Raw genomic sequence first — 22,319 nt, 5'->3', positions numbered from 1 at the left:
AAAAGCTAAAACGGTAGTTCGAAACGATCGTTGACTGACAGTTTCTTTGTCCTAAAAAAGCTAGCGGCGCCATTTGGGGGTACACGATAATGTTTCTTGCTTCTGTCTCCCTGGGTGTAAGAAATATTTATCTCATCCGTGCTACTTGGTGCTGTACCACACCATATTGTTGTTGTTGTGGTCTTCAGTCCTGAGACTGGTTTGATACAGCTCTCTATGCTACTCTATCCTGTGCAATCTTCTTCATCTCCCAGAACCTACTGCACCTTACATCCTTCTGAATCTGCTTACTGTATTCATCTCTTGGTCTCCCTATACGATTTTTACCCTCCACGCTTCCCTCCAATACTAAATTGGTGATCCCTTGATGCCTCAGAACAAGTCCTACCAACCGATCACTTCCTCTAGTCAAGTTGTGCCACAAACTCCTCTTCTCCCCAATTCTGTTCAATACCCCCTCATTAGTTATATGATCTACCCATCTAATCTTCAGCATTCTTCTGTAGACCACATTTCGAAAGCTTCTATTCTCTTCTTGTCCAAACTATTTATCGTCCATGTTTCACTTCCTCCATACAAACACTTTCAGAAACGACTTCCTGACACTTAAATCTATACTCGGTGTTAACAAATCTCTCTTCTTCAGAAACGCTTTCCTTGCCATTGCCAGTCTACATTTTATATCCTCTCTACTTCGACCATCATCAGTTATTTTGCTCCTCAAATAGCAAAACTCCTTTACTACTTCAAGTATCTCATTTCCTAATCTAATTCCCTCAGCATCACCCGACTTAATTCGACTACATTCCATTATCCTCGTTTTGCATTTGTTGATGTTCATCTTATACACTCCTTTCAAGACACTGTCCATTCCGTTCAACTGCTCTTCCAAGTCCTTTGCTGTCTCTGACAGAATTACAATGTCATCGGCGAAGCTCAAAGTTTTTATTTCTTCACCATGGATTTTAATACCTACTCCGAACTTTTCCTTTGTTTCCTTTACTGCTTGCTCAATATACAGATTGAATAGCATCGGGGAGAGGCTACAACCCTGTCTCACTCCCTTCCCAACCACTGCCTCCCTTTCATGTCCCTCGACTCTCATAACTGCCATCTGGTTTCTGTACAAATTGTAAATAGCCTTTCGCTCCCTGTATTTTACCCCTGCCACCTTCAGAATTTGAAAGAGAGTATTCCAGTCAACATCGTGAAAAGCTTTATCTAAGTCTACAAATGCTAGAAACGTAGGTTTGCCTTCCCTTAATCTTTCTTCTAAGATACCACATAGACTGCGATAATGAGTTGCCTCTGAAATGAAAAGAAAAAGATGCGTTTAACTTCACAAACGTTCCTAAATGTCAAACGGCGATGAATTTCTGGTCCGAACTAGCTGCTTCGTACAATTATTAATAAGACTATTAGCAGTCACTCGAAAACATGATCTCAGGACGTGTTTAGACAAGAAATAGAGATTAAAACTTGTGTTTTACGATTCATTTTCCAGGAACTGTCAAGTAAAATATTAGAGACGAGTATCTGAAAGATTTACCCCATTATTGGAGACAAGATGGGCACACGAAACGAGTGTGTGCTTTGTTCCATATTGTCTTATGCCGAAGCGACGACTGACGACACAGCTGACACTCATTTGAAAGTCTTACTTCAGAATGAAGGAAGGAAGATAAAGGCTTAAAGTAACGTCGACGACGAGTTCATTAAAAGCGGAGCATAAGCTCGAATAGTGTGATACGGGAGGACGTTGGTCGTATTCTTTTCAAATGCGCCATCCTGGCATTTGCCTGGACCGACTTAGGTAACTCACGGGAAACCTAAATCTACATGGCCAGATAAGGACTGGCACCCCGCTCTAGCAAGATCTATACTCCACAAGCCAACCTATGGAGTGTGGAGGGTATTTTTGTGCCACCGTCCTGTTTTAGTTGTCGCGAACGGGTCACGGAAGGACGATTCTGGTATTCCTCCGTGTGAACGTTTGATATTCACGGTCTTTCCACGAGATATACTTAGGAGAGAGCAATATATTGACTGACTTTAAAAGTAAAGCACATCGAGATGCAGTATGCCTCTGTCTCAGCGTCTGCCACTGGAGTTGGATGAGCATTCCGAGACGTTTTCTCGCTTATAAAATGAACCTGTAAGGAAACATTTGACTCTTCTTTGCATATTCTCTATTTCCTCTTTCAGTCCTAGCTGATACGTTTCCCAGACCGACGAGAAATATTCGTGTATCAGTCGTACAAACGTTTAGTAAATTCCTTCCTTTGTGAGAGAGCTGCATTTCCTGAGTATTCTTCCAGTCAATCTCAGTCTGGCATCTGCCTTACACGCAATTAGTTTTATGTGGTCGTTCCAGTTCAAATCGCTCCGTACGCTCATACATATTTTATGGATGTGATTTTCAGTGGCTGTTCTGCAATCGTGTTATCATACAACAATGGGTCTTTCTGCCTACTTATGCACAGTAAGTTACATTTGCTCACGTTGAAGGTCAATAGTCAATCTACTGTAATACGCCTCTATAAACAATGTTTCGAGACTTCTTGTTCTCTCCGGTATATCTAGAGATTTCTGGTTCTCAATACAAGCGAGCAGCCAACGTAGACTGTCCGAGCAAACAACATGGTGTGCCCAGATGAATACCTGTCACTTTCAATGTTTGTCCTTGGCTCTTTCCGGCCGTAGTGGCCGTGCGGTTCTAGGCGCTACAGTCTGGAGCCGAGCCACCGCTACGGTCGCAGGTTCGAATCCTGCCTCTGACATGGATGTGTGTGATGTCCTTAGGTTAGTTAGGTTTAATTAGTTCTAAGTTCTAGGCGACTGATGACCTCAAAAGTTAAGTCGCATAGTACTCGGAGCCATTTGAACCTTGGCTCTTATTTATACTGATCGAGATGGCCACTCTAAAAAGGGAGCTGCAAGCATTTGATATGGAAAGGCAAGTTTGTTGGGATAATAGGAATTCGTGGTGTCAATAATTTCGTTTGTTAAAAGAGTTAAAAACTAATCTCTGTAGCCTACTAAAATCAACGGATTCATTTGATAGTTAACTTTCATGGATGACTTGTTAGCCACGTTACCCATCCCACGGGAACAGTAGTCACCTTGACCGTCCACGGAAACTGTGACTCTCTTCACAATAAAAGAAAGGTAGCCTATATGTTAATTCAGGGTATAGGCCATCTCCATTCCAGAGTTCATCCAAATATATCCAGATGCTTCAGCGTGAAGGAGTAACAAACATACGAAGAAAGAAAATAATCAATTCTTAGTTCTGCACAAATTTTATAATATTTGTACGTTCAGCAACGTCATCTACCCTCACGTGAGTGCCTGTTACCAGCAGATACGCTCGCACATTATAATCAAATCTAGCCTCACTAAAAGCGTACCACGTTCCTCATGTAAAGGTCCAACGTCTGTTTGTCGTACAACGTTTAAATGACTCCATCGCTGTGAATCTTCAAACGTCTCTGAAGCTATAGGATACGCTTAACGCTCAGTGGCTAAAATGCAAAGGGCTTGTATGGAAGCATGGATTAAAGACTTGGAGGGTTGTATAAGCGTTGTATTAATTACTTTGAATCGTAGTATGTGAAACATATTAAACAATGAAAGCTTTTTCACAAATACATTACAATTCAAAAGTCGAAGAGTAAGTAGCTTATTCTAAGAGTAATTACTGTTCCACACTTCACGTTTTATTCTTCAAATCAATAAATATCTTTTAAAAGTAGCCTATATGTTATTTCAGGGTATAAGCTAATTCCGTTCCAAATCACTTTCAAATCCGTTTTAGCGCGAAGGAGTAACAAATATATACACACAAACTTCCGCATTTATAGCTCTGTACACGTATATGGGATTCAGACACAAAACTTTCATTATTTAGCAAATCAATTAAGCCATACGCAATCATCTTCTTTTGTGGTGGTCAACAGGATGGATCAATCACATCTGTCGTTCATATATATTTAGAATTGTCCATCAGTGTTTCCTCTTTTTATTTTCATTCCAGTGCTTATTTGGAGCAACATATGCTAGGTTTCAAGGTCATGTGTACTCTTTTTGACTACTGATTGGTAGAGTCGTACGAAGCACCGTCCCCCTTCTGTGAAACTACCTTTATGCAAGTTTTACTACACAGATTTAGCAAATTTTATAATTTCTCAAATAGGTTTAATAAAAGTGAGATGTTGTTGTTGTTGTGGTCTTCAGTCCTGGGAGTGGTTTGATGCAGCTCTCCATGCTACTCTATCCTGCGCAAGCTTTTTCATCTCCCAGTACCTACTGCAACCTACATCCTTCTGAATCTGCTTAGTGTATTCATCTCTTGGTCTCCCTCTACGATTTTTACCCTCCACGCTGCCCTCCAATACTAAATTGGTGATCCCTTGATGCCTCAGAACATGTCCTACCAACCGATCCCTTCTTCTGGTCAAGTTGTGCCACAAACTTCACTCCTCCCCAATCCTATTCAATACCTCCTCATTAGTTATGTGATCTACCCATCTAATCTTCAGCATTCTTCTGTAGCACCACATTTCGAAAGCTTCTATTCTCTTCTTGTCCATACTATTTATCGTCCATGTTTCACTTCCATACATGGCTACACTCCATACGAATACTTTCAGAAATGACTTCCTGACACTTAAATCAATACTGGATGTTAACAAATTTCTCTTCTTCAGAAACGCTTTCCTTGCCACTGCCAGGCTACATTTTATATCCTCTCTACTTCGACCATCATCAGTTATTTTGCTCCCCAAATAGCAAAACTCCTTTACTACTTTAAGTGCCTCATTTCCTAATCTAATTCCCTCAGCATCACCCGACTTAATTAGACTACATTCCATTATCCTTGTTTTGCTTTTGTTGATGTTCATCTTATATCCTCCTTTCAAGACACTGTCCATTCCATTCAACTGCTCTTCCAAGTCCTTTGCTGTCTCTGACAGAATTACAATGTCATCGGCGAACCTCAAAGTTTTTATTTCTTCTCCATGAATTTTAATGCCTACCCCGAATTTTTCTTTTGTTTCCTTTGCTGCTTGCTCAATATACAGATTGAACAACATCGGGGAGAGGCTACAACCCTGTCTTACTCCCTTCCCAACCACTGCTTCCCTTTCATGTCCCTCGACTCTTATAACTGCCATCTGGTTTCTGTACAAATTGTAAATAGCCTTTCGCTCCCTGTATTTTACCCCTGCCACCTTTAGAATTTGAAAGAGAGTATTCCAGTCAACATTGTCAAAAGCTTTCTCTAAGTCTACAAATGCTAGAAACGTAGGTTTGCCTTTCCTTAATCTTTCTTCTAAGATAAGTCGTAAGGTCAGTATTGCCTCACGTGTTCCAGTGTTTCTACGGAATCCAAACTGATCTTCCCCGAGGTTGGCTTCTACTAGTTTTTCCATTCGTCTGTAAAGAATTCGTGTTAGTATTTTGCAGCTGTGACTTATTAAGCTGATAGTTCGGTAATTTTCACATCTGTCAACACCTGCTTTCTTTGGGATTGGAATTATTATATTCTTCTTGAAGTCTGAGGGTATTTCGCCTGTTTCATACATCTTGCTCACCAGATGGTAGAGTTTTGTCAGGACTGGCTCTCCCACGGCCGTCAGTAGTTCCAATGGAATATTGTCTACTCCGGGGGCCTTGTTTCGACTCAGGTCTTTCAGTGCTCTGTCAAACTCTTCACGCAGTATCGTATCTCCCATTTCATCTTCATCTACATCCTCTTCCATTTCCATAATATTGTCCTCAAGTACATCGCCCTTGTATAGACCCTCTATATACTCCTTCCACCTTTCTGCTTTCCCTTCTTTGCTTAGAACTGGGTTTCCATCTGAGCTCTTGATATTCATACAAGTCGTTCTCTTATCTCCAAAGGTCTCTTTAATTTTCCTGTAGGCAGTATCTATCTTACCCCTAGTGAGATAGGCCTCTACATCCTTACATTTGTCCTCTAGCCATCCCTGCTTAGCCATTTTGCACTTCCTGTCGATCTCATTTTTGAGACGTTTGTATTCCTTTTTGCCTGTTTCACTTACTGCATTTTTATATTTTCTCCTTTCATCAATTAAATTCAATATTTCTTCTGTTACCCAAGGATTTCTACTAGCCCTCGTCTTTTTACCTACTTGATCCTCTGCTGCCTTCACTACTTCATCCCTCAAAGCTACCCATTCTTCTTCTACTGTATTTATTTCCCCCATTCTCGTCAATTGCTCCCTTATGCTCTCCCTGAATCTCTGTACAACCTCTGGTTCTTTTAGTTTATCCAGGTCCCATCTCCTTAAATTCCCACCTTTTTGCAGTTTCTTCAGTTTTAATCTACAGGTCATAACCAATAGATTGTGGTCAGAGTCCACATCTGCCCCTGGAAATGTCTTACAATTTAAAACCTGGTTCCTAAATCTCTGTCTTACCATTATATAATCCATCTGATACCATTTAGTATCTCCAGGGTTCTTCCATGTATACAACCTTCTTTCATGATTCTTAAACCATGTGTTAGTTATGATTATGTTGTGCTCTGTGCAAAATTCTACCAGGCGGCTTCCTCTTTCATTTCTGTCCCCCAATCCATATTCACCTACTATGTTTCCTTCTCTCCCTTTTCCTACACTCGAATTCCAGTCGCCCATGACTATTAAATTTTCGTCTCCCTTCACAATCTGAATAATTTCTTTTATTTCATCATACATTTCTTCAATTTCTTCGTCATCTGCAGAGCTAGTTGGCATATAAACTTGTACTACTGTAGTAGGTGTGGGCTTCGTGTCTATCTTGGCCACAATAATGCGTTCACTATGCTGTTTGTAGTAGCTTACCCGCATTCCTATTTTCCTATTCATTATTAAACCTACTCCTGCATTACCCCTATTTGATTTTGAGTTTATAACCCTGTAGTCACCTGACCAGAAGTCTTGTTCCTCCTGCCACCGAACTTCACTAATTCCCACTATATCTAACTTCAACCTATCCATTTCCCTTTTTAAATTTTCTAACCTACCTGCCCGATTAAGGGATCTGACATTCCACGCTCCGATCCGTAGAACGCCAGTTTTATTTCTCCTGATAACGACATCCTCTTGAGTAGTCCCCGCCCGGAGATCCGAATGGGGGACTATTTTACCTCCGGAATATTTTACCCAAGAGGACGCCATCATCATTTAATCATACAGTAAAGCTGCATGCCCTCGGGAAAAATTACGGCTGTAGTTTCCCCTTGCTTTCAGCTGTTCGCAGTACCAGCACAGCAAGGCCGTTTTGGTTATTGTTACAAGGCCAGATCAGTCATTCATCCAGACTGTTGCCCTTGCAAAAGTGAGATAGGCAGATTAAAAAAACATTAATTAAATGATGAGTACTGATGAAACTACTGCACACAAAATGTGAAATAATGTTATTGTAAATAATTATGAATTGTATAAACTTAAGAAAAAATCTTATTAGTCCTTTATTGGCAGATATCGCCTAAAATCGGATGCCTTGTGTAATAATGAACAGATTTTACTTACTTCCCATATACTATTAGCAGTCCTTTGTTCGCAGAGATGGACAAAAACGATTGCTTTCAGTGAAATAGAACATTCGCTTAAGCAGTCGCTCGCCGACCTTTGATATCCAACAGCATGAACATTCCTGAATATGAGCGAGCTGTGTACGCGGCAGCCCTGTGAAACAAACACACTGTTGCCACATAAATCGTGTTATCGACAGATGTCTGTTCGGTATTAGTCGAGTCTTTATTACGCTATTTGGCGAGACATAACTATAGAAATGACACAGTGATAACAGTGTGCATTTACAATCGCGGACCGAGGAAAACAGCTTTTTATTGCACTCAGAAAGCTGGAATGTGGCCCGATGTCTTAACATTTTTATTGGTAAACAATTCTACTTTGACTAAAAGCAACCAATGTGGTACTACTGACTATAACTTAACAAGGTTAGTGTTTTACAAGTACAAGCACTTAGCCGACAAGAGCTAGTCCTGAAAGTTTCCCGTCCCTACTCACTAGGTGGTAGGCCTTTACAACTTTGCTTAGCACCGCCTGTTAAATTACTCCCTTCACCCCCTCTATATATATACTTTATGTCATTATACTATATGTAAACAGAAATTACTGACAAGAGCGCTTATATAATGAAATGAACACCCTTAGCTGCTTACAGGCTTTGACATTGGTCAACAGGGACAGATGAAAATGTGTGCCCCGACCGGGACTCGAACCCGGGATCTCCTGCTTATGTGGCAGACGCTCTATCCATCTGAGCCATCTTTTCTTTTTTTTTTTTTAATCTCATTTTGTTCGCTTTCGTTGGTTATGTGGCAGACGCTCTATCCATTTGAGCCATCTTTTTTTTTTTTTTTTTTTTAAATCTCATTTTGTTCGCTTTCGTTCGTTGCATCTGCTCGGGGCGGACGTCGTAAGACATCCGTTTAAGTTCGTTGTCGATCGATTAACTCAGTTTTTTTATTATAGAGGGCAGTTAACCCTCTGACCGAACACGCTGAGCTACCGTGCCGGCTAGCCATCGAGGACACAGAGGATAGCGCGACTGCAGGGATTTATCTCTGGCACACCTCCCGCGAAAATCCACATTCTCAACGTAATGGCCCGCACTAAATTCGTAGTGCCCCCGCAACCACCTATAGCAAACCTCGCCCTAACTTCCCAAGAGCCAGTGTTACTGGATGGGAAGCTATACCATCACCGCCTTCCCTGCCTCCCACACTGTTCTTGACTTCATCAGTCAAGGAGCCAATCAGTTCCCAGCGTAGACCGAACCCAAGGGCCGTCCGCTGCAGAGACGGATCATGCCTCTTGTTCTGGTATTGTCCAGTGGGTGGTCTTAGCAACGCAAGGTCTGACATCTATCGTTTTCAACGTCGTTGATGTCTTTGACTATATCAGTGGCCGTGAAACCATTTTACTCAAAAGCCACCACCGACCGACCTAGAGTGGCACTTCGGGCCGCACATTTATTGATCTCGTTAGTTGCTAGCCTACATAAATTTGGGTGTTACGAGCTCCCAACAGATAGAGCGTGGTAATTGGCAGCCCCCCCCCCCCCCCTCCCAAGTACTGATTTTTGAAAGTCGGCGCCAGTCGTGTCGACTGTTCTCTGTTTCAGATTCCTGCTATCCTCAGCGACTCCCAAAGTTATGACACTGTGATTTCCTGACGAACTATTATGTTGCCTGTGTGAGCGAGTGATTAATTGATTAATAACATTGACTTTACTTACATTTCTAAGCATTATGCGATATGAAACAATGTTTTTATGTTTTTATGTAATTTTTCTTCTACTCGTTGCGTAATGCTACAATAGCCTTAATTAATTTAGTGTTGCTTGCTACAAATAAGTGCTGTTGTTGTCTTTGTGGTCTTCAGTCCAAGACTGGTCTGATACAGCTCTAGATGCTACTCTATTTCGTGCAAGCCTCTTCATCTCCGAGTAACTACTGCAACCTACATCCCTCTGAATCTGTTTACTGTATTCATCTCTTGGTCTCCCTTTACGATTTTTATCACCCACGCTTCCCTCCAGTACTAAATGGGTGATCCCGTGATGTCTCAGAAAGTGTCCTCCCAACCGACACCTCCTTTAATCAGGTTGTCCACAAATTTCTCTTCTACCCTATTCTGTTCACTAACTCCTCATTAGTTACGTGATCTACCGATCTAATCTTCATCATTATTCTGTAGCAGCATATTTCAAAACCTTCTATTCTCTTCTTGTCTAAACTATTTATCATCCATGTTTCACTTTGTTTCAGAAAGAACTTTCTGACACTTATATCTGTGCTCGATGTTAGCAAATTCCTCTTCTTCAGAAACGCTTTTCTTGGCATTGGCAGTCTACATTGTACATACTCCCTATTTCGACCACAATTAGTTATTTTGCTTCCCAAATAGGAAAACCCATTTACTATTTTAAGTGTCTTATTTCTTAATCTAATTCCCTCAGCATCATCTGGTTCAATTCCATTATCCTAGTTTTGCTTTTGTTGATGTTCGTCTTATATCCTCCTTTCACGATACTGTCCATTCCGCTGAACTGCTCTTCCAAGTCTATGACAGAATGACAATGTCATCGGCAAACCTCAAAGTTCTCATTTCTTCTCCCTGGGCTTTAATTCCTACTCCCAATTTTTCTTTTGTTTCCTTTACTGCATTCTCAATATACATATTGAATAGCATAGGGGATAGGCAACAACACTGCCTCACTCCTTTCTCAACTACAGCTTCCCTTTAGTGGCCTTCGACTCTTATAACTGCCATCTGGTTTCTGTACAAATTACAAATAGCTTTTCCCTCCCTGTATTTTATCTGTCATCTTTAGAGTTTGAAAGAGATTATACCAGCCAACTTTGTCAAAAGCTTTCTCTAAGTCCACAAATGCTACAAACGTAGTTTTGCCTTTTCTTCTATGAGAAGTCGTAGGGTCAGTATTGCCTCGCGTGTTTCTACATTTCCCCGGAATCCAAACTGCTCTTCCCCGAGGTCGGTTTCTACCAGTTAAGAACTGCATCTGAAAATGACCATCTGACCATCTCTGAAATGAGCGTTCACGAATCCATGTTACCCCACTTCAATGCCAAAGTCCTCGTACATCATAGCACCTGATCGTTACGAGTCGCGCATGCACGTGAATTGTCAGTACTGGAATACGTACAGTGGCACATTGCCTTTTTCATATCATCTAGACCGGCGGAGGCAAACCGAGTAAAGTCCATGACCTATGAGATAATGTATCACATCTTGTGTTTGTATAAGATGTTTCATGGCTAAGAGGACTTCACGTCGGGGAGGAGAGAGTGAACTCTACTATCCGTATTAACTCTCCTGTTCGTAGGAGGACTCACGTATCCCTTCCGATTAACGTTTGTACCGTCCTTTTTTCCTGTTCGCTCAATTTCTGAGCCCCTTCTATGTTTGCGTCGTTGGCGGGTTCCCACTTCGCCACCACTTCGGTACTACCCTGCCGTCGCTACAACGCTGTGACACGATGTTTGTGCGCTGCTTGCAGAGCTCCAAAGGAATGAAATGGACTACAGGGTCTTCAAAAATGGTTCAAATGGCTCTGAGCACTATGGGACCTAACATCTGAGGTCATCAATCCTCTAGAACTTAGAACTACTTGAACCTAACCAACCTAAGGACATCATACACATCCATGCCCGAGGCAGGATTAGAACCTGCGACCGTAGCGGTCACGCGGTGCAAGACTGAAGCGCCTAGAACCGCTCGGCCAATGCGGCCGGCCACTACAGGGTGTTTCAAGGTGAATATACGTATTGGAAAGTATTATTCTGTCAAAACTATGGGTCACTGCTTCACGGCTGGGTTATTGGAGGAACGAATACATCGTTTACTTTATATTCATTGCCGCTAGATGTTGGTTCTCTTGTCTTTGCTTGGTTACCATCACATGTTGCAAAACGGCTAATCCGCACCAGAAACTATTTTATGTACTCTAGTTTGCGAAGCTTAATTTCGTGATTACAGTCCAAAGACGTTTCAGGCTGAGGAACCAAACTGATCATCCAAATGGACGGAACATTCGCATATGGTATCGACAGGTAGACATAGAATGTGCGTGTAAAGGAAAGAGCTCTGGCCGCTCTCGTATTTCCGATGAAAATGTTGCACGAATACAAACCGCTTTCCAGTGTAGTTTACAAAATTAATTCGTCGTGCCTGTCGGGAGTTACAATTTCTATAACAACAATTTGGCGTGTTTTGAGACATCGATTGTTTATGTGGTGTCACCGCCAGACACCACACTTGCTAGGTGGTAGCCTTTTAAATCGGCCGCGATCCGCTAGTATACGACGGACCCACGTGTCGCCACTGTCAGTAATTGCAGACCGAGCGCCACCACACGGCAGGTCTAGAGAGACTTACTAGCACTCACCCCAATTGTACAGCCGACGTTGCTAGGAAAGGTTCACTGAGAATTACGCTCTCATTTGCCGAGACGATAGTTAGCATAGCCTTCAGCTAAGTCAATTGCTACGACCTAGCAAGGCGCCATTTATCCTTTGCTATGTATCTAATGAAGCATGTACAGTAACAAGACCAATGTTCACCAATTGTGGATTAAAGTTAAGTATTCCAGCAGCTAAGTACTTTTCTTTATAGTATTCATTACATATCCTGTTTGAGACCTCACGCCAGCCTGCGTGAGTTTAAGCGCGTGCCTTTCGGTTACCCGTCACTGTGGATTGGCTGTCTTGCCAGTCCACAACATTTTATCAAGCCATTCAAGTTATAGCTGTTACAGTCTCTACGTCATGACGACAAATGCAAACGTGTAGCATTTCCTAACTTCAGAATGCTATTGACAATGATAATACTTTCGCACAACGCATCGTGTTCAGTGATTAAGCTTCTTTTTCACCTTTGAGGGAAGTTAAACAAACACAATTTGTCGAGTTTTGGGCCTACAGAACCCATATGCATACACTGAACACGTACAAGATTCACCCAAAGTCAGTGAGTTTTGTGCGATATCTCAGTTATCTGTTTACAGCCCTTTCTTCTTTGATGGAAACACGGTTAATGGCCGACAATATCTTGCTATATTACAAAGTAGGATGTTTCCGAGGCTGAACGAGGACGGCCAAGTGGGTGAATATCTGAAAGAAACTCTCCCGAGCCGTTGGACGGGACGTCAAAGACTGGTCGTCAAACTTCTTATCTGGCCTCCACGATCTCCGAATTTGACGCTCTGTGACTTCTTGCATAAGGAAAACGTTTATGCACCAACACTATAGCAGAACATAGAAGAGTTGAGGAACCGGATGCTACCGCAATAACATCAGTGAAGATGGACAGCCTATGCTTACTCACCAAATGAGGTGGCGCAGTGGTTAGCACACTGGACTCACGTTAGGGAGAACAACCGTTCAAACCCAGGTCCGGTCATCCTGATTTAGGTTTTCTGTATCGCTTCAGGCAAATGTCCAAATGGTTCCTTTAAAAATGCACGGTCGAGTTCCTTCTCCATCCTTCTCCTAATCCAATGGGACCGATGACCTCGCTGTTTGGTCCACTCCTCCGAAACAACCAGTCAACCGTGCTTACCCGAGTGTGGGAGGGATTCGAGTATCAAAAATGGTTCAAATGGCTCTGAGCACTATAGGACTTAACTTCTGAGGTCATCAGTCCCCTAGAACTTAAAACTACTTAAACCTAACTAACCTAAGGACATCAAACCCATCCATGCCAAAGGCAGGATTAGAACCTGCGACCGTATTGGTCGCGCGGTTCCAGATTGTAGCGCCTAGAACCGCTCGGCCACTCCGGCCGGCAATTCGAGTATCGATGTGACATTGTTCGTGTCGCTAGTAGAGGACATACTGAACATTTGTAATCTAAACTTGAGATGCTCGTAACTATGTATATCAAGTTTCATAGTTGTGTGTCTTACAGTTTAATAAATATACACGTTCGAAATACGTATATCCTTTTTAAACAACCTGTATTTGCATTGAAAAGGGAGCTACAATGTTCTGCACGCGCTAGACAAATGAACATGTTTAGTACCTGCTTGATGAAGTTTTTTTCCCTTAGGTTATGGACGTCGTGATCGTAGTGCCCTAGCGAGTAGAGCGCTAGACTGCGGCCCTGGAGATCCTGCAACCAATCTCGGGTAGGGGCGAGGATTTTTCCAAGATACAATCCCTAAAGGGCGGCCCCAGGTCCACCTGGTGTGCTATCAAAAATGAGGACCGGGAATCTTTCCCAGGATAAATAGCAGCCGCGGCTAGGGATTCGCCACCCCTTCCCCTTCTAGTGCCGCGATGAATAGTAAGGCAGTCCTCAGGCCGTGAGTCCGTACCTTATATTATGAAGATCGCAGCTGTGGGCACCAGGCGTGTGGAAAAGTCTCAAGTATAGCAACAGTTTCACAAACTATTCTAAAATGTGTGTGTTCTTGAGTGCTACTACGCATCATCGTGTGAGACATTACTTTACTGCTGGGCAACTTATGTTTGGAGAGGGCACTTAAGAGCTGGTGGCGCCTTCTAATGAGCAGGGAAGGTGCGTTCTGAAGCGGCGCGGTGTTATATTGATTACCTCTGTCTTGCAAAACCTTAGGGAAGAGGGTGGTGGGTGGCACAGCGTCCGGAGGGACGCGGCGGCCAGGGTGCGCGCGATGTCAGAACGCTCGACGCTCCGCCGCCGGGAAAGAGGGGCGGGAGGAGGCGAGAGGAGAAGGAGCGGCAGTGGGTGGGGGAGAGGAGAGGGAGAGGGAGCACGCTCACGTACGGTACGGCGGGCGCAGTGCCGAGCAAAACCTTTTGTTTGGCGGCGCGGGCTGGCCACAATAGCGCTCGCGTCTTCGGGCTTGTCGGCGCGCGGGGGACGCGAGCGGCAGCGGCGGGCGAGTCGCGGGGGGCGGGGCCGAGCCCACGCCCCATTGGCCGGCGGGCGCACCACGTGACCACCGCGCCTGCGCGCTGCACTCGGTGGAGGGGAGGTCAGGAAAAGTCGCCATTAGGAGCGCTCGCTGCGCGTGCGTGTGTGTGTGCGCGTCGGCGTCCGTGTGCCGGTGTGTGTGTGTTTGAAAAGTTGGGGATTGCAGTGGATCAATCGTGGTCTTATTTAATACGGTTTGAGACGGTCTAAGCTGCTCTGTAACAGGCTTAAGGCTTGTTTTATCTGGAAGGCCTCTGCATTCAGTAACAGATTTCTGACAGCTTAGGTGAGTTTATTGTGTTTTATCTCCTTTAAATGTTCAAACACCGGCGTCGGGAGCTAAGAAGATTACCCCGGGACTGATCTCGTGTGATGTGTTATTGCCGATTATTACGGGGCGCCGTCGTTCGCTCAGCGGCGCCGGCCTACTTAAGCAGCAAATGCCATTACGGTAAAACTCTTTTAAACGGGGCTAACCCGGTTATATTTTTTTTCCCTCGCGGGAGGCGAGGCGCCCGCAAGTCGGCGGCGAGCGCGCGGCCCGGGACGGCAATTTTTGTGGCGTGACGGACGGCTGGCGGCAGTCTCCCGGCCAGCCCGAGAGCAAACGCGAGTGCGTGCCGGCTGCCGGCGGTGCGTGTGTGCGATGCGTGAGCCCGGATACGCGCGACGCGACGCCGAGCTGTCGCCCACGTGTGCCGGCGTCGGCGCCGGGCCCGCGACCCGTCAACGCCCGCCTCGGCCGGGCTTTTTTTGTGCTACCGTTACCCGGCGCAGGAAAGTGTCTGTTCTGTGTGCCCGCTAACGTTCGCAGTGCCACCCGTGTGCTAAGCGCGTGTGCTCTCAGGGCCGGCAGCTGTCATCTCTGTGTGAAATCTTTAGCGCCCTGCTATGTTCCGCCGCGTGGCGTACTCCGTGCTCGGCCGTGGCGCGCCCGCGTCGTATTTTAGGGTCCAGTCGTAGCGAAATGCTGAATTACTGCCGCATAAATATATTTTTGTTGGTCGCGTAGTGTTAATAACTCCACCGCGAGTGCCTTTAGAAGCCGTTCCGTGTCGCTGAATGAAGTGCGCCCACGTGCATTTGTTGTATACATCTCATCAAGATTAAATTACACACCGGTTCTTGCTCAAGTAATGAATATCTCGTGTCCATACGCAATGTAGAATTTTTATAGTCGGAAGACAATTTTCCTACTAGATAATAGCCAACGGTAGAGAAAAAGGAGTAGCTTTAACACTATCGCTAGAAAGCATCTCGTAATAATTGTGGAGCTACAGAATATGCACGCAAAGCACACAGAATAGTACGAAGCATTGACGATAGGTCGGTTCTCTTAGCAAGAATGTGCTGACAGCGACTGTTGCCGCCACTACTTGTAAATTTAAGGACAGTGCCTATGCCGTCAACGCTTGTGAATGATTGTAGCGATCTCTCATGACGATAGCAGCGAATATTTTTGAAGCTGTTCGGTAAGTTGCGAAAGTTCCATCGCCTTTAGTCATCTGTTTAGGTGAGGCGGGTGTTTGCTCGGAACAATCGTTTAAAATTTCTCTTTTGGCAGCTTTCTCGTGAGCGATAAACAAATAAAATATTATTCTTTTGTAACGGTAAAAATATGTAGGCTGTAAACAAACTATTTATATTAGTATAACTGTTTTATGTACAATCTATGTTGATGTTATTTTAGACAGTGAATGAACGCAAGCATAAAAATGCTTGTGCCAAATTTTTCACACTTATCTGTGCCTTATGTATATATCAATTTTTTATGCAGTACTCTTTTTAGCGGCATAAAAATGTCACACTTATACTTACGACTGTACCAGGTAACTAAAGGTAAATTGCTGTTTGTTACTGTATTTTTTTAAATATCGAGTAGTGTTTCTTTTAATGCACAAATTAACACTTACATCATCATGATTTCTTCATGTCTTCTGCATTGCATGTTATTATTAGCACCTTAGCCACGGTAAAATATCTTATGTAACAATTCTTATCTTCCACTGCTTGGCTGCTCCGTCTGTTCTTGGTAGAATATTTTAATCATAATTCTTACATCTTCTTTTGTGTTAGTTCGTACTGCTCTCCATAAGTCACAGTTAATAGGAATTTCATAGTTCTTTGATGTAAGACGGTCCGCGAAATTGTCCATTAAAAGAATTTCCATATTAGTTTTGTGAATCCAGTTTGTTATTTAGTCATCGCATTAAATATTCACAAGTGTTAGACCGACAACCGTTCTTCATTTTTTTTTTTTTTTTACATCGGCTATTAATCACGCTCGGTAAATACTGTTTTCCTACAGATATTGCAGGTCACACATTAGAAAGCAAACGGCTGATTTCTCTCACTGATTTCGGGATGTTTAACGCTCTCAAAGGAAAGAGCACAAACTGAATACAGTATTCAGTCATGTAATTGTTATTTCACGACGACCTAAGTAAATATCAAAACGTCACCAGCAGCAGGTTCTCTTCTTAATTTATCTCACGTAACTTAATAAACATATATGTAATAAGGGCACCATATTTTTTTCTAGTTTTCTTTTGTACAGCAATATTAAAAACTGAGTAGCAGAAAACCGTATAATGACATTATGAAATCGTTGTTTAGATGACAACGTTTAAGTTACCAGTATTTGTTAACAATAGGATTACATAAGGATGTTCCTCCAATAGGTAATGCAGGATCTCTAACGAGAACTGACCACACTGAAATTTTGAAATCTGTAAGGTGGAAAGCGTCCCCAAAATCGTAACAGAGCTCTAATTTCAGAAGATGTGTTTAGGCACCTACTCTTCCCTTCTTGTATGAATATCCCAGCCCATCGACAGTATCATAATTAGAAACGGTGGATAAACTCCGTCGGGCAAGGATGAGGGGCTAGTCAGCTGAATACTTAATAAACAATCCATTCCAGTTCGAGCGTGATTTTACGTGGGAAACCATAGAGCTCCATGGTCTTGCAGGGAATTGAACCCGGCTCCTTTTGAACGGTCGAGAAGGCTGTTTTGGCCACTGTACTAGCTCGTTAACTAGGCGGTGAAACTATAAACGTTGCACATAAAGGTCTACGCTGTCTCCGCATCTCTCTCTCTCTCTCTCTCTCTCTCTCTCTCTCTCTTACACACACACACACACACACACACACAAACACACACGCGCGCGCGCGCATTTGCACACGCAGCGACCCGTAGTAATGAAGAGAGCTCCAGGGAGATTGAGAGGGGGACCAGTAATTCAGTAATTACATTTGGAAAGAAGAAACAGGCACGGTGTTACAAACATAATGTCTGTGGAGAGATACAGCAACTGTTAGCAATTTATAGCTAGTTATTCCAGACACAGTCACAATTAGCTATAAGACACTCAGTTGCTTATTGTGTTCATTTCCCCATGCGAAGAATGAAAAGAATACGTTTGTTTCTTTGGTGCATTAACATTTTTACTGACATTGCTGTTGTTCAAATTCCTTTCCGAAATGAGAATATCAGAGAAATAAGTGCTCCTGAAATTTTATAGAGATCAGAAAAGAAATCCAAACCAGGACTGTGTGAGGGACCACAATTCACTTGCGTAGTTTCGCAGAAATCAGACTGGAAGAACAAATGTAAATTATTCCGAAGGTCAGTTAACTAAGTGTTGCATGACTTATGCAAGTTAACTTCCGCATGCAGGAACGAGAACAGATGAAGCTACGTTCTTTTCCAAAATGCAATAATTTTAGGGCTCAGCGTCTACTAGGAACAGAGTACAGCAATGAACTTCTACAAAAACCGATACCTGCCGTTATCTTAGAACTGACTGCTGATATCCTGTCAAATGTTAAACAAAGGTGACGCATATAACATCAAATAAGAGCGCTTTAAACTGGAACGGAGAGCTCTTTAATCACTATGACAGAATAGTCCATTAAAAAAAAGCTAGGATGGTTGACTGCATATATATATATTTTTTTTTTTTGCCCGAGCTGGTGATCTTGGTTTCGGAGAGATTTCGGGCACCAGTGTAGTTTCAGATGCAAAAATATTTCCAACCTCTTACATATATTCAGCTCAGTAAGCTATAACTTGCTAGATCAGGATCATTTAGTAATCGCGAAAGCGTTACCGAGATGATAGATAAACTCCAGTGGAAGACTCTGCAGGAGAGACGCTCAGTAGCTCGGTACGGGCTTTTGTTGAAGTTTCGAGAACATACCTTCACCGAAGAGTCAAGCAGTATATTGCTCCCTCCTACGTATATCTCGCGAAGAGACCATGAGGATAAAATCAGAGAGATTAGAGCCCACACAGAAGCATACCGACAATCCTTCTTTCCACGAACAATACGAGACTGGAATAGAAGGGAGAACCGATAGAGGTACTCAAGGTACCCTCCACCACACACCGTCAGGTGGCTTGCGGAGTATGGATGTAGGAGTATGGATGTAGATGTAGATATAGCGAACTCTCCTCGCTTGTGCAAGCAGTACACAAAAGAAATTTTTCGTCGTAGGGATTTCCGTAATTCCATTCATCTTCATAAGACCGGCGATAGAGAGAGTAAAATTATAGCTGCGACCAATTTCAGGAAGGAAAAGAACGCCTTCTTTTATCGAAACAATGCCTTCACAATAATTCCATTTGCTTGTTTACCAGAGGCTCTTCTTATCGAGGTCCTATTGTTTCTTGTACCCTTACATTAGAAATGATTGGACACATCGTTCTGTTTCTTTCGTTGGCGTTTATGACAATAAGGCAAAGAGGAAAATGGACAGCTGTCGCTGAAAAACTATGATCCAACAACTTCCTGGAGAAATTATGGTAATAATGAATATTTTAAGTTATATGAAGAATAGTACTGAGCAATATTTAAGCGTTATTTTACGTGATAGTAAGAAAATTGGCTCTGTTTTCGACGGCAACGCAAATTCACAAAGTCGAAAAACAAACATGAATTCTGTGATTCCAGCACTAATATCACAAAATTTAAGAGTCCAGGCTTCACTGATCCACGATGTTACTATACCGTCCCTAGTCCCGCCGTGGGCGAAGCTGGAGAGTTGATACCTAGAATAACGTAAGTCTTCAATATATCGCGTAGTGACTAAGTGATCCAAAAATGACTGGGAAAGTGAATAATTGCTAATTCTGAAAGTACAGGTACTGCCAATTGTGCTTCACAGTTTGCACAGTAATACGAGGGAATCATACGTAATTTTAAAAAGTGTTGCTAAAAAACTATTCTTGATGCTGTGAAAACATAGAAGACAGAAGGTGAAACTGATATGCTATAATGGATCGCATTAGAGATGTACATACTACTGGGAATGAAGTCTCCAGCTTTGTTCATGAAGGAGGCAGCAGAGCGTTTGTTAACACTGTGGATTAGCGAAGCCTTAGTCTTAAACGTTACTCGTTCAGTCCGGTGATTTCAAATTTCACACATCAATTTCGAAGCTACTAGTCGGCGCTGTCGTAGACAGCAGATGCAGTTACCTAACGACTATATTAAAGAACGAATACGTATAATCGAGTGCTATTTATAACTTCCCATAAAATTTGCTTCGCGTCAAAGCATAAATTACCATTAAAACGTGACTGAATTATAAAATTACGTTGTTCATGAATTTTCTAAGACAGTCGTAGGCCTGATCCAGTTCCACGTAAAGTAGAGAAATTTAATCTAAACGCATTTTCCAGACAGGTAGGGTAATTCTGTTGTGAGTGACGCGAAGATTTTCTATGTGATAGAACCCAGTACGTTGTTCAGTACAATGTTCATGGGAGACAAAAGAACCATCAAGAGTGTTCCGGGAAGTGTGATAGGACCCTGTTCTGTGTGTACATCCACGATCTCGCGGACAAGGTGAACCTCGTGTACGGGAAGTGTCATCATTGAGTGACTGCAGGAGGATACAGGATGACTTTGACAGAATTTCTATTTGGCGTGACGAATGGCAGCTTTCTATAGATGTGAGAAAATGTAAGTTATTGCAGGTGAGTAGGTGAAACACACCTGTAATGTTCAAATACAGTGTTATTGGTGTGTTGCTAGACGCGAGATATGATCACAAAATAGGGTGAATAATTTTATAAGAAACAAAGAAAGTACTGTCCTTGGCTAGCAACGCACTTATCCCAACGTCGAATCCTTGAGTAGAAGCATTTCTGGAAGACTTCTTGTGGATGGGGTTTCATCTGCTCTGTCGTGGTACTCTCATTGTCAGGAATAGCGTCAAAACGTTTTTCTTTAAGCACTGTTTTACTTTCTGGGAAGAGTCAGAAGAGTCATGGTGCTAAATTTGGTGAGTAAGGCAGGTGTGGACAGACAGAACACATTTCTGGCCAAACACTCGCAAACCAAAAGCCAATTGTGGCACAGCGCGTTGTCGTGAGGAAGAAGGAAGCTATTGGCACATTTTTCTGGCCTCTTTCTGCGTACATCGTTTCGCAAACGTTGCAGTACGCCCTTGTAAAATTCGGCGTTTGCAGTTGTTCCCCTTGGAACAAACTCTGATTGCACTATGTCCTCAATATCGAAAAAAAACCAATAAGATTGACTTTGAAATTCGGTTTTGATTGAGTGCCTTTCTTAGGTTGAGGAAATTCACTGGTTTTCCAGTGCGAGCTCTGAATGTTCATCTGAGTTCAAGCTTACTATCCAGCTACAATTTTGGGCATGAAGTCTGGATATAAATGAAGGCGATCCTTCAACTCCGTGCAAATTGACCCACGATTTTCCTTCCGTTCATCACGCAAAAGTCTGGCGACAATTTTTCCCTCTCACTTCGTCTCATTTGCAAATTATCGGTTAAAATACTTTGCACCGAACAGTATGAGATGTTAAGTTCTTCGGTAAGCTCTCGAATAGTTACTCGCTTGTTTGAAAGAACAATTTTCGCCCCTTTTTGCACATCTGTTTTTGAGGTTAATGGATGTGCAGAACTTTGCTCTTTTCCTATAGACTCGTTTCCGGTTTTCAATCCCGCATACCACTTATAAACAGTCTTCAGTGCTTCAGCATTACTGCCATACACCAATTTCAACGTTTCACGAGTTTCTTTAGCGCCTTTTTGAAACTTGAAGCAGAACATAATGTTCACGCGTTGTTCGAAATCCATTATGCACGACAGACACAGAAAACACAGCTCCACAACACACAAAACACAGCCACACAAAACAATCGAGAACATCGAATTCTCTACATCTGCTGCAGACAAGAAGAAGAATACAGTGAAGAATATCGCTGCAACTGCACTTGTCGACGGACCATGTGTTTTCTGTGGTTGTAGACTTAATTTTAGTATTGACATTAATGATTCCTTTACTCATGGTAATGGTTGGCTTACCGTAGCCATTGTACGAGGTGGTACCGGAGTTCCTTCTGTCGGTGGACTAGAAAGTTTTGTAGACAGAGTTTTGGTGGCCTTGAAAGTTTTGTAGACAGAGACATTATTGCCTACCGTACCTATCACATTGGAGAACTTGCTCTCTGGCAGCTGACTGACAAGTCAGAACGTGTTCCAACTTCACGCTGCTTGTCTCAATGGATCAGGTACATCAAATGCTTGTAACTTAAGCAGTTACTGCTAAAAAAATCGTCCACAGTATTTTTTATCACACCTCATATATCCAGTCGTAACGTTGCAAAGCGAGATGAAATGTAGCGAGCACCTATGGTCGGTTGTAGGGAAGGTGATTGATAGGCTTCTGGGAGAATTGTAGGAAGGCGTAGTTCATCTGTGGAAGAGACTATGTACAGAATACTCTGCGAACCATTTTCGATTACTGCTCCGATGTTTGGGATCCCTACTTGGTAGGACGAAAGGAAGATAACAGAGCAGTTTAGAGTCATGAGAGTCGGTTTGTT

At 42.8% G+C, this 22,319-nt stretch overlaps 1 protein-coding gene across 1 annotated transcript in view; it reads left to right on the top strand.

Moving 5' to 3' along the window:
- The first annotated feature begins 15,266 nt into the window (after window positions 1-15,266).
- LOC126482032 (homeobox protein OTX2-B-like) overlaps window positions 15,267-22,319 on the top strand; it is a 352,202-nt gene continuing 345,149 nt past the window's right edge. Inside the window, exon 1 of the mRNA XM_050106004.1 lies at window positions 15,267-15,934. Coding sequence (XP_049961961.1) covers window positions 15,900-15,934 — 35 coding nt within the window. The 5' untranslated portion in view covers window positions 15,267-15,899. The remainder of the gene's footprint in view (window positions 15,935-22,319) is intronic.

This window comes from Schistocerca serialis, chromosome 5, assembly GCF_023864345.2.
Source record: "Schistocerca serialis cubense isolate TAMUIC-IGC-003099 chromosome 5, iqSchSeri2.2, whole genome shotgun sequence".
Taxonomy (NCBI): Eukaryota; Metazoa; Arthropoda; class Insecta; order Orthoptera; family Acrididae; genus Schistocerca; species Schistocerca serialis.
This window is presented reverse-complemented; position numbering and strand designations above follow the sequence as displayed.